This window comes from Vanellus vanellus (assembly GCF_965231255.1).
Source record: "Vanellus vanellus genome assembly, chromosome: 7".
NCBI classification, from domain to species: domain Eukaryota; kingdom Metazoa; phylum Chordata; class Aves; order Charadriiformes; family Charadriidae; genus Vanellus; species Vanellus vanellus.
Genome location: NC_138912.1, coordinates 36,897,328 through 36,911,238, shown reverse-complemented (window position 1 = coordinate 36,911,238; position 13,911 = coordinate 36,897,328). Strand labels below are relative to the sequence as shown.

General features: G+C 40.9%; 1 protein-coding gene across 1 annotated transcript; it reads right to left on the bottom strand.

Moving 5' to 3' along the window:
• Nucleotides 1-17: 17 nt before the first annotated feature.
• Nucleotides 18-13,488, bottom strand: VPS26A (VPS26 retromer complex component A). Its single transcript, XM_082486320.1, has 9 exons — nt 13,430-13,488; nt 9,990-10,139; nt 8,190-8,265; nt 5,537-5,693; nt 4,906-5,070; nt 4,332-4,438; nt 3,198-3,266; nt 2,511-2,653; nt 18-1,797 (listed from the first exon to the last, which is right to left on the bottom strand). The coding sequence occupies exons 1-9, from the start codon at nt 13,430-13,432 to the stop codon at nt 1,684-1,686; spliced, it is 984 nt and encodes a 327-aa protein (XP_082342446.1). The 5' UTR covers nt 13,433-13,488; the 3' UTR covers nt 18-1,683.
• Between the last annotated feature and the right edge of the window lie 423 nt (nt 13,489-13,911).

The window sequence follows — 13,911 nt, the reverse complement described above, 5'->3', positions numbered from 1 at the left end:
CAAAGACGAGCCAGATGTTAGTGAGAATACAGCTGTTTTAATAATTCAAATAGCAGCTCAGTATGTTTCCCGTTTATTATACATGGTTGCACAATCTGAGGCTGGTTAAATACAATCAAGTTTTCAAAATCTCTTAGAATCATTTCCAGATTACAACATGCAAGTGACCATGAAAATATTTGGCTTTTCAGTTTATTCTTTAAATTTCTGAACAGGCACTTACATGAGGGAGTTGAATTTGCTCTCAGTTCAAAGATATCTGCGTTAGAAGTATCCGAGCGTAAAGTACACAGAGTCTTTGTCTGCTTTATCAAAGTGCCATAGTAATAAAACAGTTCTTACAGAAATGTAATTCAATTATTTCCTTACTCATAAAGTAAGGTTACCAATGACACTTGCACCGGAGTTGAGAAGTCTTGGTTTAAAGGCCAAGTGAACTACAAGCGCAAGCAGCCTTCCGCACAGCAGGTGTCGGTGTGTGCCCGAGCCACCCTTCTGACAACAGACTACACGCTGAGTTGTGAACACATGAAGGCTAAACTCCTTTAAAAGCTATTTCTTCAAACACTAAATGCATACGAGATGATCAAGACAAACAAATCTGCCATGCCAGACAAGCTTCTAACAGTTTTAAGTCTTGCCTGGCTTCAAAACACCTTTCCAGAAGACCACAGAAAGCTTGTTTGCCCTCTTAACAGGCCCACACGGACTAGGAGGAGGATGTCCTCTAAGGACATCTTGCCTCTCCTGTCAGGACAGTGAGGAGACAGACTGTGAAGACAGTGGAAGCATGAAGCCAGGAGGAACCACATAGTTTCATGTAGTTGCAAAATAATCAACATTACCAGCATCCGTTTCATCAATAGGAGATAATTACGTTCAAATACTTTCCCTGCTCACCACCTGCAGGTGAAATCATGACAACACCTCTACAGTCACTAGTGACTGGGCAGTGAATCCCCGAAGGTCAGGAGTGACTCGCATGAAAGGCTTCGAGAAGTATGGCAGAGAGAGAACTGGGGGAGGGAGGGAAGGCAAAGATGCTTCCCAACATTCTTCGCCCCAGACAGATTCAAAACTTCTTAGAAACCTTGGTAAGGTGTCTGAAGGCTCCACAGTTATCACAGTCATAGTGCATATACATGCAGTTTCAGTTAAGCCCTGTCTAACATCCTAATTAGAAGTCTTAGGACAAATTCACCATAAACCTTGATTTTTAGTGCGATTTAGTCAATTCTGTCTTACTGTAATTTCAAAACAAAACAAATGCAAATAAGCAACATTGGAAAGAAACATGCAATAAACAACATGAGAGAAGGGAAATGCTTTAGTCCACACTGTATAGGTGATCAGCAAAAAAATCAAATATACCAGCCTACCATGCATGGAAATAACTAGATTTAAGCTTATGCATATCCAAGTGCATACAACATTATCAAATAAAAGTAAATGTGCAGTATAAAATAGTAGCTTAAGAAAGTTCCAGTGTTTGAGAAAGCACTTTATTTTAAATGTATATACATACTTGAATGTTTAACTGAAGAACGCTTTAGTAGTATGGTAAATGCAGCACTGCAAGATGAAGGAAGACAGTTGTAATGGGAATTTTGGCCTTCTTTTCCCACAGGCTGCTGCTGTCTTTAACCTGCTGAAGCATCACAGAGTTTTTCACCTTATACCAGTTCACATTTCAGGTTGCTCAGCAGATGCTTGCGATTCTGGAGATTCAAAGCGCTGGTGAAAGTTTGTTCGTTGTTTCCTCAGCTTCTCAGGAGCTTTTCTCCATAAAATTATTTCCTATTTGAGCAAGGAAACACTTTTTAAACAACCATTTTCCATTAAGTCAGCAGTATCAAGTACCATTTTAAGTTCCTAATAGGCAAAGACTTTTGAAAAAACTCTGCATCCCCATTACTTTCCATATGTACCGAACTGCTCTGTAACAGAACACACAAATAATTAAGTTTACATATGTAGTTACTGCCTGAACACTTACTTTTATCAATCCTGAGCCTTCCTTACCTCTTCCTTAACAATCCTACTTTGATGGTATTAAAAGCTGCAAGAAGTTTTTCTTCCTCCTTTTCTCAAAATCCAAAGCCCATCATAACCATTGCATGCTCCAGTTACCTTTGTTTTCAATATTTAATTATCTTGCCTTGTCTATCCTTCAGAAAGGAGATTCTAATCTACTTTATGTTCTAATCCACATAGCTTCTTTCCAGTGACCCTTTTCTCTATTCCTTTCCTCAGCACATCCTCAACTTTTGTTAGGTTTTTCAGTCAGATGTCATAGTTATTCTATGGCACTGAGCACCCTACCCTTGCTGAAACAGTATCCGTCATCCCCCTTGGCTCCTTTTTGCAAGCTAACATTTTCTATACAGCTTCTAATACACTTGCCAGCAGAAATGCTTATGCCATACATGAAGCACAGGTGGCTTCTAATGTGCTGAACATTCAAAGCAGCACATACAACAGTCCAGACAATTCTGCAACAAGGACCATACCTGTTGTTTGAAGTATCGTCTGTCTTCTTCATCCACGAGCACTAGATTTAAGAAGTACCTCACTGAAAATTTTTTGTTCACATCCCTCATTGTAGGAGTTGGGTCGTAGCCTGCTAAGAACAGTCTTATAGGAATTGATTCACCTTAAAAAAAGAAAGTTTCCATTAGTTCCTTAAAACTGGATGTCATTAATGCATTTTCAGAAGACAAGCAAAATGAAAGCAGTTTCACAAGTGCTGTCTGTGCCCTTTCCCTAGTTAAAAAAGAAAAAAACACCAAAAAAACACCACAAACAACAGTGAGCACAGATGCAAGTGTGAAATCAAAAGTGGAAACGCTTTCTCAGTGAAAGCATGGTAGCCAGGCAAGACAAAACAATTAGCGTCTTGAACTCTAGAGCTGGTCTACACCATGGAGTCAGGTTTGAACCAAAGCGACAAAAGGTTCAGATATAGAATTTCCCATGGTAAATAAGGGTAAGAATTACTAGAATCCGAAGAGAAATGCCCTAAGTGAATAAAAATGTCTGCTTTGAATAGGAAAATCCACTATCATTTCAGCAACCTAAGAAGTGTGGTTTCTCCAAGAAAAATTTATACAAGTCATCTCCTCCAGATTTCTTTTTTTTTTTAAATATAGTTCTAACTCAAAAAATGCTTACCCTTTAAAACACACACAGTTATTTACCTTTAACTGGCGCACCATCCATTATTTCATACTTTGCAATAGTTTCAGTCTCTGTTGTGGTACTGGGTCCTGGTGAAAGAAGTTTTCACTCTGAGAACACACGCTTTGGTTTTAAACATTTACAAAGCTTTATCACAGCAATTTCTACTCTGCAGCATTTAAATTACACCACACTGCATTTTTTTTTTTTTTTTTTTCAAGAAAAACCCTCTCCCAGGCAGGGCACCTACTTCTTACTCTCTCCTCCCCATGCTGACACGCAAGAGGCAGTAGTCAGTGCTTCAAAGCAGCCTTGGGTATGGATGCTTTAAATAATGGACAAGCATGCAGGGTAGGACTTGTGAAACAGTTCTGTTTGGTGGGCAGTGCTAGTGACTGATACTGCTAGGCTGTGATCAGACTAGAAAACTGAAGGGTTATCACGAGGCACAAAAGCCACCTTTCTCCAGGGCCTAGGGTGATGAAACCAGAGTACCTAATTTAGCCACAAAAGCCAACGATAAAGTAGAGCTTTCTGCCCTTCCTCTATATAGAGGCTTTCTTATCCTCCACACAAGCGGCTCACTAGGGTTCCAGCAACTGGGGAATGAAGTCACAAGCTCTTACTGCCTTCCTAGTTTGAGGGTGTGCAAGCCTGATCTGCAATAATCAGGCTGTTTCTGCTTCAAAGCCTCTTGATATTTCCACCCTATCAGCTTTAGGCTGACTGAAAATTATACATTTCTAGAACACAAGAGTTTGATGCTAATCTTTACAAAGCCTGCTTTACCAGCTAGTCTCTGCAGAGTCAAAGGGGTTTCAGGATGCATTTTCCACATTTTCCCTTGTTCGTTACTTATCAAGGCTGCTTAAGCTGCTGCACATTTACGCCCAAGTTTGATCAACAATGGTTCACATTTGTTAAGCTAGCCCAACAGTCACAATCCCAGAACAATGCCAAGGACCTTAGGTAGTGTTCACTACTGAGTATGATTACCAAAGGACAAAATGCAAATGGCAGTCAAAACCAGTGAGAAAGAAGCGTGTGCAGCATAGGTTTAGCCAAAGCTGCAACTATTGACTTCACCCTCCAGGTCTGCATAACACTCAACTGGCATACAAGTTGCCATTTCCTTTGGATTTTGTTTCTCTTACCAATTCCAGTAATCTCCTTTTTGATCAGCTGCAACTCCATGTGCTGAATTTTTATTCTCACTAAGAGGAAATAAATTTTTCCAACAATCACATCCTTTAAGTGATACCTTTAAAAGAACAGAATGAGTGTTTTCATTAAAGAACAAAGACAACTTATACAGCTTCTTGAAAACAAGTTATACAGGCAATTACCTTATCTGGTCTGTTAATTAATTAGTCAGAGCTTGCTTCCCCACTGAGGTAAGCATCTCAGCCAGACCAGTGCAATTAGCACCTTTCGATCACTGCACTATTAGTAAAGGAAGTAATATAGTTATACGCAAAAAGCATAAATGCAGAAATCAAGTCTTAAATATTTGCTAGCAACCTTCCTATTAGTACAGAAGGCAGAACAGACAAGTATTCCTCAAAAAAGGCCATTCTGTAACAAGTAACCAGAGAGCTCAATACAACAATCATTTAAAATGTTGCCTTACAAGTCCCCAGATACCAGGTTGTTCATAAAATATTACGTACTCTGTCTTTTTATCCCAAGATATTTACTTGAATACATTTCATTCTAAGTTACACTTACTTTGACTTGTTGTATTCAAACTCTATATGAAGACAGTCTTCAATCCCTACTTCCATTTTAATGGAGTTGTTTACATCTGGGTACGTAGCAAGCTGGTGAACAATCAGATCATATTCTTTCACCAAGTCTGACAGCCGTCTCACTATTGTTACTTTTAGAAAATACCTAGGAAGAAAGCCACAAAGTTCACCATCATTATTCAGAACTGCATAAGTAAAAGCCCTTGTGTTCTGAAGTACAGGTATTCTTTGAAAGACGAGTACATTCTCTTAAGACTATGCAGAAAAGAATAAGACACCAAACTACAAGACAAAACACATAGGTGGAAAAGTGGAGGTGGGTTTGATTGGTTGTGTTTGGTTTTGGGTTGTTTTTTTAAGGAAAGACATGGACTACTTTCACTTGATTGAAGCAAAAGAATTCGATCTACACAAACACCACTGAGCAATTCCAAATAAAGTAGAAAAGGCTACATTATAACATGATCTGAACAATGCAAATCAACGCACATTAGCTACTGGCTGTTACACATCTGATTTGAAATCCAAAAGGAGAAAAGGGGAAAGCATAATTACTAAGTTACAAATTTGCTGCAAGGGAGGAGGGAAGATAAGGCTTAACAGTTACAAACCTCAGTCTGACATTGGCACCAATGTAGGATTCGTATGGCTTCTCAACCTGCATGAATTCAAAGTCATAGCTTCTGCTTTGGGTCAGTTCTCCGGGTAAAGCCAGTTCTTTCACCAAGTTTACAAATTCATGAGTGTTGCTTTTGTCATTGAAGAGCTCTAAAGATGAGGAAGTTAAAGGAAGACATGTTTCAGTGTTGGTTTTAGCAAACAAAACTGTTTTTAATTTGGCAGGAGCAGGTGGGAGAGGAGAACAGAAGCAATTGATTTGATTTAAGTTACACATATCTGACCAAATGTTTTAACCAGTTTTTCAAAGTTATCTTCAGTTTCAGCAACCTACAGTAAGCATTCCTAAAGAGCTAACTGCAATGAACAGACACATATTTGAAGCTTCACTAGCATGGCTTTTTTTTTTTTTTTATGTCTTTTGATTGTCTTTTTTTAATGACAGTTTAGCTACCTTTATTAAGCACTTCTTGTCTTGCACTCTCTGTAACAAGAATTGTTTGATTTTGGCTTCCAGCATTATTGTTGAAGGGACAAAATCTAAGCAACATCAAGACTGGCTCATTTAGGACAAGCCAGTGATCCCAAATGGTACCCCACAGATCAACACCACGTATCAAATGGTTTGTTATTACTACCGGTCTACAATCAAATGGCTTATTATGATCACTGGTCTAAGTCAGTCATTTAACACATAATTATAGACACACCAGTTTCACAGCAACAGCCTCTTCTGTCCCCAGGCCAGACCACTGTCATTATTATTCATCCCTAGATCTCTATCATGCAATTCTCACCACGATAAAACTTAGAAAGGAAGAAAAATTTAACATTGCCATAAAAAAAAAAAAAATCCAAACACTTTAGTATATAAAAAAACAAGTCTCTCTACAATTCACAACTGAAAATACCAGCTAAGAACATTAGCAGCACTTGAAGCTTTCCAGAAGAGAAAAAACAAACTGAACCCACCCACTCACAGTTTATCATTGCCAATTTGATAGAAACTGACACTAACTGGTAACTGTTTCTTTTCTAATATGACTACAAATTATCTAAGGTGTACTTTGTTTGCTATGACAAGCGTTCACATAATACTACAAGGTTTACTTACTATTGCTTATCCAGTACTTTTTGTGCCAGTCAGAAAAGTTGCACTCTCAAGAGCTGGTTTAAAATATGCCTTCGACATGCAGCTGGAGCTATTCTCCAAGTAGTGCAGAGACAGATCACACTACTGGGATGCTTTTCATATTACTACATTAAAACTTGAAAGGATGCAAGAAGATATGGGAAAATACAAAAAATACAAAAATCAGTAGCTTAAACCACTTCTGCGTAACCGATGACTTCTAAACTGTAGCACAATGGAAAGTCCCAGAAACACATAAAATTCAAGAAACACTACATCAAATGAAAGTCATTCAAAGAATAAAATTTATGTATCAGACTAGACAAAGAACAGCCTGTACAGCAATTAGAAGACAGACTAAATGAAGCTGACATATGTGAGCTCTGTTTTCTCCCTACCTCTAAATGCCTCATTCTCATCACACTGCTGCTTTATTCCAAAAGTTTGCTTTCACAGCACTAGTGATCGAAACCTCAAAGCATAAAGCATCAGGTGTCAGAACTTGGTCATACCTGCTACATAACAGTTCAGACATAAGGTGCTGGAGCCTACTGACTGCTCAGAAATACAGAATTTGTAAATTTCCACAGTTATTTCTGCCACAGTATGAGGCAGAAATAATTCCTCAAGTTTCAAAGGGGGACAATAATACAAACAGCCCTCTAACAGAGAGGGAAGGAATTTTAGCTTCAACCTAAGGGTGCAGAGGTTGCCTCAAGTGGTAGGAAGAGGTTAGACGTGATCAGAACTCTTCATAGTTCAAATGTAACTAGATTTGGATGTAGTTGTAGGAAAATTGTATTTTTAATGTCAATGCCACATTATCTTGCTGAAAAGCACAAAGATCCTCTGAAGCTTCAATACTATTTTATGTTAACAGCATAAAACCATGTTTTAGAAAACTAACCACCAGAGAATATTTTAGAAGCGTTTTCCTATAGGCTACTCCATTTCTTTTCTATGCTGCTTCTCTTTCAGAGACAGAATTAAAGACAAAAATTAGAAAGTCTGGCACAGTAAGTACACCTGGTATTTTGGCTCAGAACCTCCTTAAATACATGCAAAACAAGGCACAGAGTAAAAAAAAAAAAAAAAATCAAGTGCTTTAATTTTGCTTTTTACATAAGGGTCATTCATTTATAATCAGAGGGAAGACAGTTAAAAATGAATAGTCCGAAATATATGAAGCAGAACCTACGTGTACCATGGCCACGAGTTTAGTTTTTAAAAATCTCTAGTGGTGCTTAATCAAACTCTTAACCTGTCTAAGACAGACAAATACTCACCATCCCAGTTCTCCCTCACATTCATATATCTTCCTTCCCAATGACTTTCTGACTAGCACAAATTAGTACATAGCTTGCATTAAAATGAGGAGGATATAATCTTCCTTTGGCACTTGTCATCCACTAACCCAAACAGGTTGCAATGTTTGAGCCAAACTGCTGACAGTCACAAGTGCCAAGTTCCATAAACCACACACACCTGACATTGCCTTTATAGCTTAAACTCACCAATTTGTCCTACAAATTCAATTCTAATTCCTTGGTGCTCTTGTCTCTTTCCAGGCTGCCTAAAGGAGACATTCACCTATCAAGGCAAGAAAAATACCAGTTAAAATTTTTCAACACTGTCACTCTAATACATGACCTTAGTAAAAATGAAAACATATTACTACATGCCTATGAAAACTGAGACGTCTTCTCAACAGCACTACTTGAGCTTGAAGGCAACCAAATCAAACAGCCAATTATGAAATCAAGCATTACCAAGGCACCACTAAAGCATTTAAGAGAAATCTAATCATCCACAAGACTGAATTTAATAACTAAACTTGAAACTTTCAAGTCCCCAAATTAAGAATCCGAGCCAGACTTTAAGCAGAGTTCACATAAGCCAGTTGAAACCCTCTTGCCATCTTTGAAGGCAGAGAGCTTCAAAGCATCTTCTGAGAGTCTCATTTCGAAGTCCAAAAAAGAACTGCCATGAGATGCATTCCTTTCAAGTCAAGTGAACTTAAGTCCCTTCCTCAGCAGATAGTTAAGCATTGGTCTTAGAGAAGTCAATGAAAAATAACAGATAATGAAACCTATTGTCAAGATCTTAATTTGTGAATTTGATTCTCAAACAGACTCGCGTCAGAAGGTAACTTTATGAAATCTTTTCTTCTATGGAAACATGTAAGTATTATGCATATATAATGTATTCTTACGAGGTAGTGATGACCAGAGAAATTCCTGTACCTTAAAATCCAGTACATCATCAATATCTAAGTAGGAAGTAAACCACTTGAATAATTGTATCTAACTTCAGATAGATGGAAGTTGTCCAATAAATTACTCGTCTTCCAGACCTCCTCATCCCACTATGCTTGTGTTAGCCAAAACTCATCAGGCACTGCTTAGGCGTCACTGATACAAGCAAGAAATGCCCAGGCCAGTGAGTGTACAAAAGCTAGTTTCCTCAGTTTCCTGAGTTTAAGGCCCATCTTGTGAAAGTTTCACATCCCAGAAAGGATCTTTCTAGAGAAAGAAGATCTTAGCGTGGAAAGATATCTTCAGCACAGGAAGATTCCCAGAGATAACAGCTCAGTCAAGATCGAAGCAGGTACTTAGAAATCAATCTCTGAACCCAATAACTGGCTCAAGTTTTTTGGAGAAAAAGTGAATCATAACAGAAATATTCAGAGAGTGAGAATGGCTCCAGTAAAACAAGAGTGATGGCAAGGAGTTCTTTGGTGCAGGACTAAAAGTAGAGAAATCCCTCTGGCAATCTCAACTCCACCCCCCACCCCCAACAAGAACTCTTGACTCAGCAGCCAGCTGAACTTAATATGTTGCTCTTCTGATGCAATTCCAGAAACCACTTCAGGGCATGAAATGCAAGGCTTAGCTTCAGGGTATGCAAAGCAAATTGGCTGCGCCAGCCAAAAATTACTGTTACACATGTTGGGTTGTAGATTTTGGAGTTCATAGGCAAGGGGAAGCAGGAGGATCCAGTTTGGAATAGTTTTCTTGTTGTCAGAAGCAATGATAGCATTGCACAGAGTTGCACGAAAACCTTATTCATGAATACAAGATGACCAAAAACAAATAAGCAGCTACTATTCAAAACATTCACTTTTATTAGTTGCCTGAATGACTATGGTAAAAAAAGACTAATCTATACAAAAACACTGTTTCCTCTTTGAATAACATCACAAGCTGAAATTGCAACTCTTGCTTATATCAGTTTTTCATTTACTTTCCTATATGCATTTGCATACCAGAATCATTACAGTAATTAAGTCACTTAAAAAAATAAAAATAATTTACCTTTCCTGAAACAGATTCTCCATCATAGAAGAGAAAATGCTTTTCTACTTTACCATCTTCTGTTTTGATTTCTGCTGTTTTTCGTGTTTCAGCATCATTAAGAATAACATCAATCTCACAAGGAGGAGCGAAAAAGCCTCCAAGAAAACTCTGGAATAAAAAGAATTAGACAAATTACTACACAGTGGACACTCCATTTTAAATGTGGTATTTACTTGCAGCTATACGCTATACATTGAGAAAAAACATTTGTGCTCCCATGAAGTTACAAAGCCATTATGCACTAGAGAACCAAGAAACAGCAATGACAAAAGGCAGTTGTTCATCTAGCAAGTAACTGAAACCAGGTCAGTAACAAGCAGTGACAGCTCTTACAAACTATAATGTTTATAAAAAAGTACACAGCGTAATTACCATTATTATTACTACACTAAAATACTAACAAATATTTAAAACATTACTGTTACAAATACAACCTTGGTTTCTGTTACTGCAGAGTTTCCAATCATTGCCTTCACTTTCAAGAAATTGGTAATTTTCAAATGACACTTCAAAAAAAATCTTTTTAACAACCTTATCCCATCTGGTTTAGGATTTGAGATATGCCATAAAAAAATACATATTGCTTTATACCCACTACAACTTACTGCATAAACTGCGGTATCAGAGATGCTCAGAAGTAAGAGGAATAACAAGAGTGAAAAGAAACAACAACAGGCCTGAAGCATCCCCCTGGTTGGCAAAGGGGAACGGGGACTTTTATTTGCTGCCTCTTCCTACACCCCATAGTTCTCTTAGCAAATGAAGAGAGCACTAGCAGGTTCAAGAGGTAGCGGTTCTTCACGTAATCTATGCTAGCTACACAACTCTGCCATCAGACGGAGTGGATGTTATAAGTTTACCCATAGTTCTGCTCCAGGCACCAATCCATTATGAGCATCAGATGTTTGTCCTCAACTTACAACAGCATTCCCTAGGCAGGAACTTTTGACCAGCACCAAACACAAGAAACTAGGAGAGATCATTCTTTGACAGCGCACAAATATTTTTTACAAGAAACTGCAAAACATTTTAGCAGCCCTATGGGAACCTCAACAAGATTAGCAAAAAAGCCCACATTTTCTCTTAAGAATTAGGCACTAATCTGCTTTGATGTACTGAAGCAGACAACACTTCACTAATTCAGTGCAACCTTTTTTTTTTTTTGAGAAATTACACTATGTTCTTCACAAGAGCATCCACTTCAACGAGATAGAACAGTCATTCTCACTTCACCAATTTAGTCTCAAAAATTGAGTAAGAACACATTCAAGACATTCTGGGGGCCTAAAGTTCGAAATGTAACATTTATAACAAAGTCTAGAAGAAAGTTTCGTCTCAATGCTGCTGCCCAGCAGTAGAAACATCGAGTGACTTTTTGCTTACCCATACAAGTCAAGCAAAGACATGGTGCAATTCTGAGCTGTAAAACAGCAATTCACACAAGGCTAAACAAACTTTGTATTTGTTCAGATAGCAAGCAGCCCTAGTTCAATCCACAGAGATGTATATAACTAACTGAAACCTAGTTATAGCTACTTCACAGTCTCAAAGGAAAGGAGAAGCAGATGACCAACAAGGTGGTCAAACTAAGACCAAACGGTCCTACAAGTCCCTGCCAAGCACTTATTCGCATTAATTGTTGAAATAAGAAGTAAACCCTTTTTCTTTTTTTTTTTTTTTTTTTTTTTTTTTTAATGACTGCACACTAGAACCATTCTTTACTTTTGGATGCTGGGGAAGGGGGAGAGAAAAAAAAGGAAGTTTCAACAAGAATTTGAAATCTTTAGATCATCTGAAACTGTTACACAGATTACTTTTGGGCATGCCCATTTTTTTTTCCCCCTCAGAAATTTTATATTTGAATGTCCTCCAGATTAGCCTTATATTCCCCCCCAAGTAAACAAGGAAGCACATTAGCTTTAAGTAAACGTTATACAAGATGGATTCACAGTGCCTTCCAAATTATGAAGCTCTACCATCATTTAAATCAGTCAGCCAGAACTAACATTGGTAACACATTGCTTTAAGACACCGCGTATGAATATTTCAACTGTACCCCTTAGAGGTTAGCCATGATCTCATCCAGAAAGGACAAGAACATATGGAATAAAGAAATCAACAGTTGGCATCTCCTCCAGCTGCTATCGAGGATACTGCTGTGGGGAAACTATGCAAAACAAGAAGTATTTTAAGAAGCCATCTTATGTCTTATTATGTTACAGCTTAAGACAATGAAGACCGAGAACTAAGGTTTTCTGAAGCCGGCCAAACGCTAGGCTATGTTCTTGACTTCATGCAAAAGACAGATGCTGAAGATTTTGCTACACCAGCACTGAAATCCATCTGCATTCAGTCCTTATGTGTTATAGCTGTACTAGAGGACTTGTAGGACTCCCAGCAGCTGATAAACAGTGCAGAAATCCCAGCCTCACCTTCACACTGAGCCCTAAAAAGCTTCTGCATGTCCAACAGAAATAGAGACACATTAAGGAATCCCCACACTTCAGAAACCTAAAGTGCATTGATCTAGTTGATTCTTTAAAATATGTATTTTTTTAAACCAACACATGTCAGCACACCAAGCGCTTCGCCTAGGCCAAGCCTGCTAAGCACAAAGCGGCCCTTCTTCCACCAGCCCTGAAGGATTACTACCAACCGCTGTCGTTTTAAGCGCTGCCTTACGGGACTGCTGAAAGATTTACTTATGTTTCCAGGACTATCGCACCCACTGTCCCCAAAGCCTCTCCGACAGCAGCTGTGTAGGAAAAACAGAAGCCGAGTCTCAGGACTAAACCCCGTGTTGGCGAGGACGGAGGGAACGCAGGGGACCGTCCCAAGCCTTAATCCATAAGTGATATTAAAAACACCCCAAACAGCTGTTTTTCACCCCCTCGCCCCAGCGCTGTTTTGCCAGCCCTCCCCCGACCTCGTCCCACACAGCAGCGTCTCCCGCCGCCGCCTTCCTCCCTCCCTCCCTCCCCGGGTCCACCCTACTCGCCCGCGGCCGCCGCCAGGCCCAGGCGCAGCTCGGGGCGAGGCGGGCAGCGGGGAACAGCGCGGCCGCCTGACGCAGGGCGGGGAGGAGAGGGGAGGGGGCGGCCAGGCCGGCGGCGGTGGGGAGGGAAGGGGAGTCACCGGGCGCCCCGCGGCCGGGCCGTGGGGGCGAGGAGAGAGAGAACCGGAGGGCAAACCGCGCCCGGCGGGGCGGTTCTCCTCACGCACAGCCCGGAGCCACAGGTGGGGAAGGAGGAAAGGAGAGAGGGAGGCACCGCCCGGCCCGGCCCGGCCCAGCCCAGGCCGCCGCCACTACCACCACCACTACCACCTCAGGCGCGGTGCGGCCGTTGGCGGGTAATGGCCCGTTAACGGTCGTCCCCTCCCGCGCCCCCCGCACTCACCATGGTGCGTACCCCCTCCGCGGCCGACTCCCGTCCCGCGCGCCACCAGCACCAGCCGCCCCGGCCCGCGCCCCTGTCATGTGACCTTACGGCCCGCCACGCCACGCCCCCCCGCCGCACGTGACCGCCCCCCCCCCCCCCCCCGCCCCTCTCCGCCTTCCCGCCGACCGCTCCGCTCCGGGCCCCCCTCGGGGAAGGAGGGGAGGGCGGGCTCGAGGCTGTGTCGGCGCATGCGCGGCGCAGCGAGAGGGCGCCGCCTAGCGGCCGTGCGGCGGCAGCGCGGGAAGAGGGATGTGTGTCTGACAGGAAAGTGGTGTCGTGGTCACCCGAAACCGTTTTTGCAAGATTTTGTGTTGGTTTTTTTTTTAGGGAAAGAAGAGCAAGGAGGCGCGAGGCAGCCGCTCGGGCGGGTTTTACCTCTTTAGCTGCGTGTTGTAAAAGTGCAGGCGGCTCCCGCCACGCAGAGGTTTTTAATGTATTAA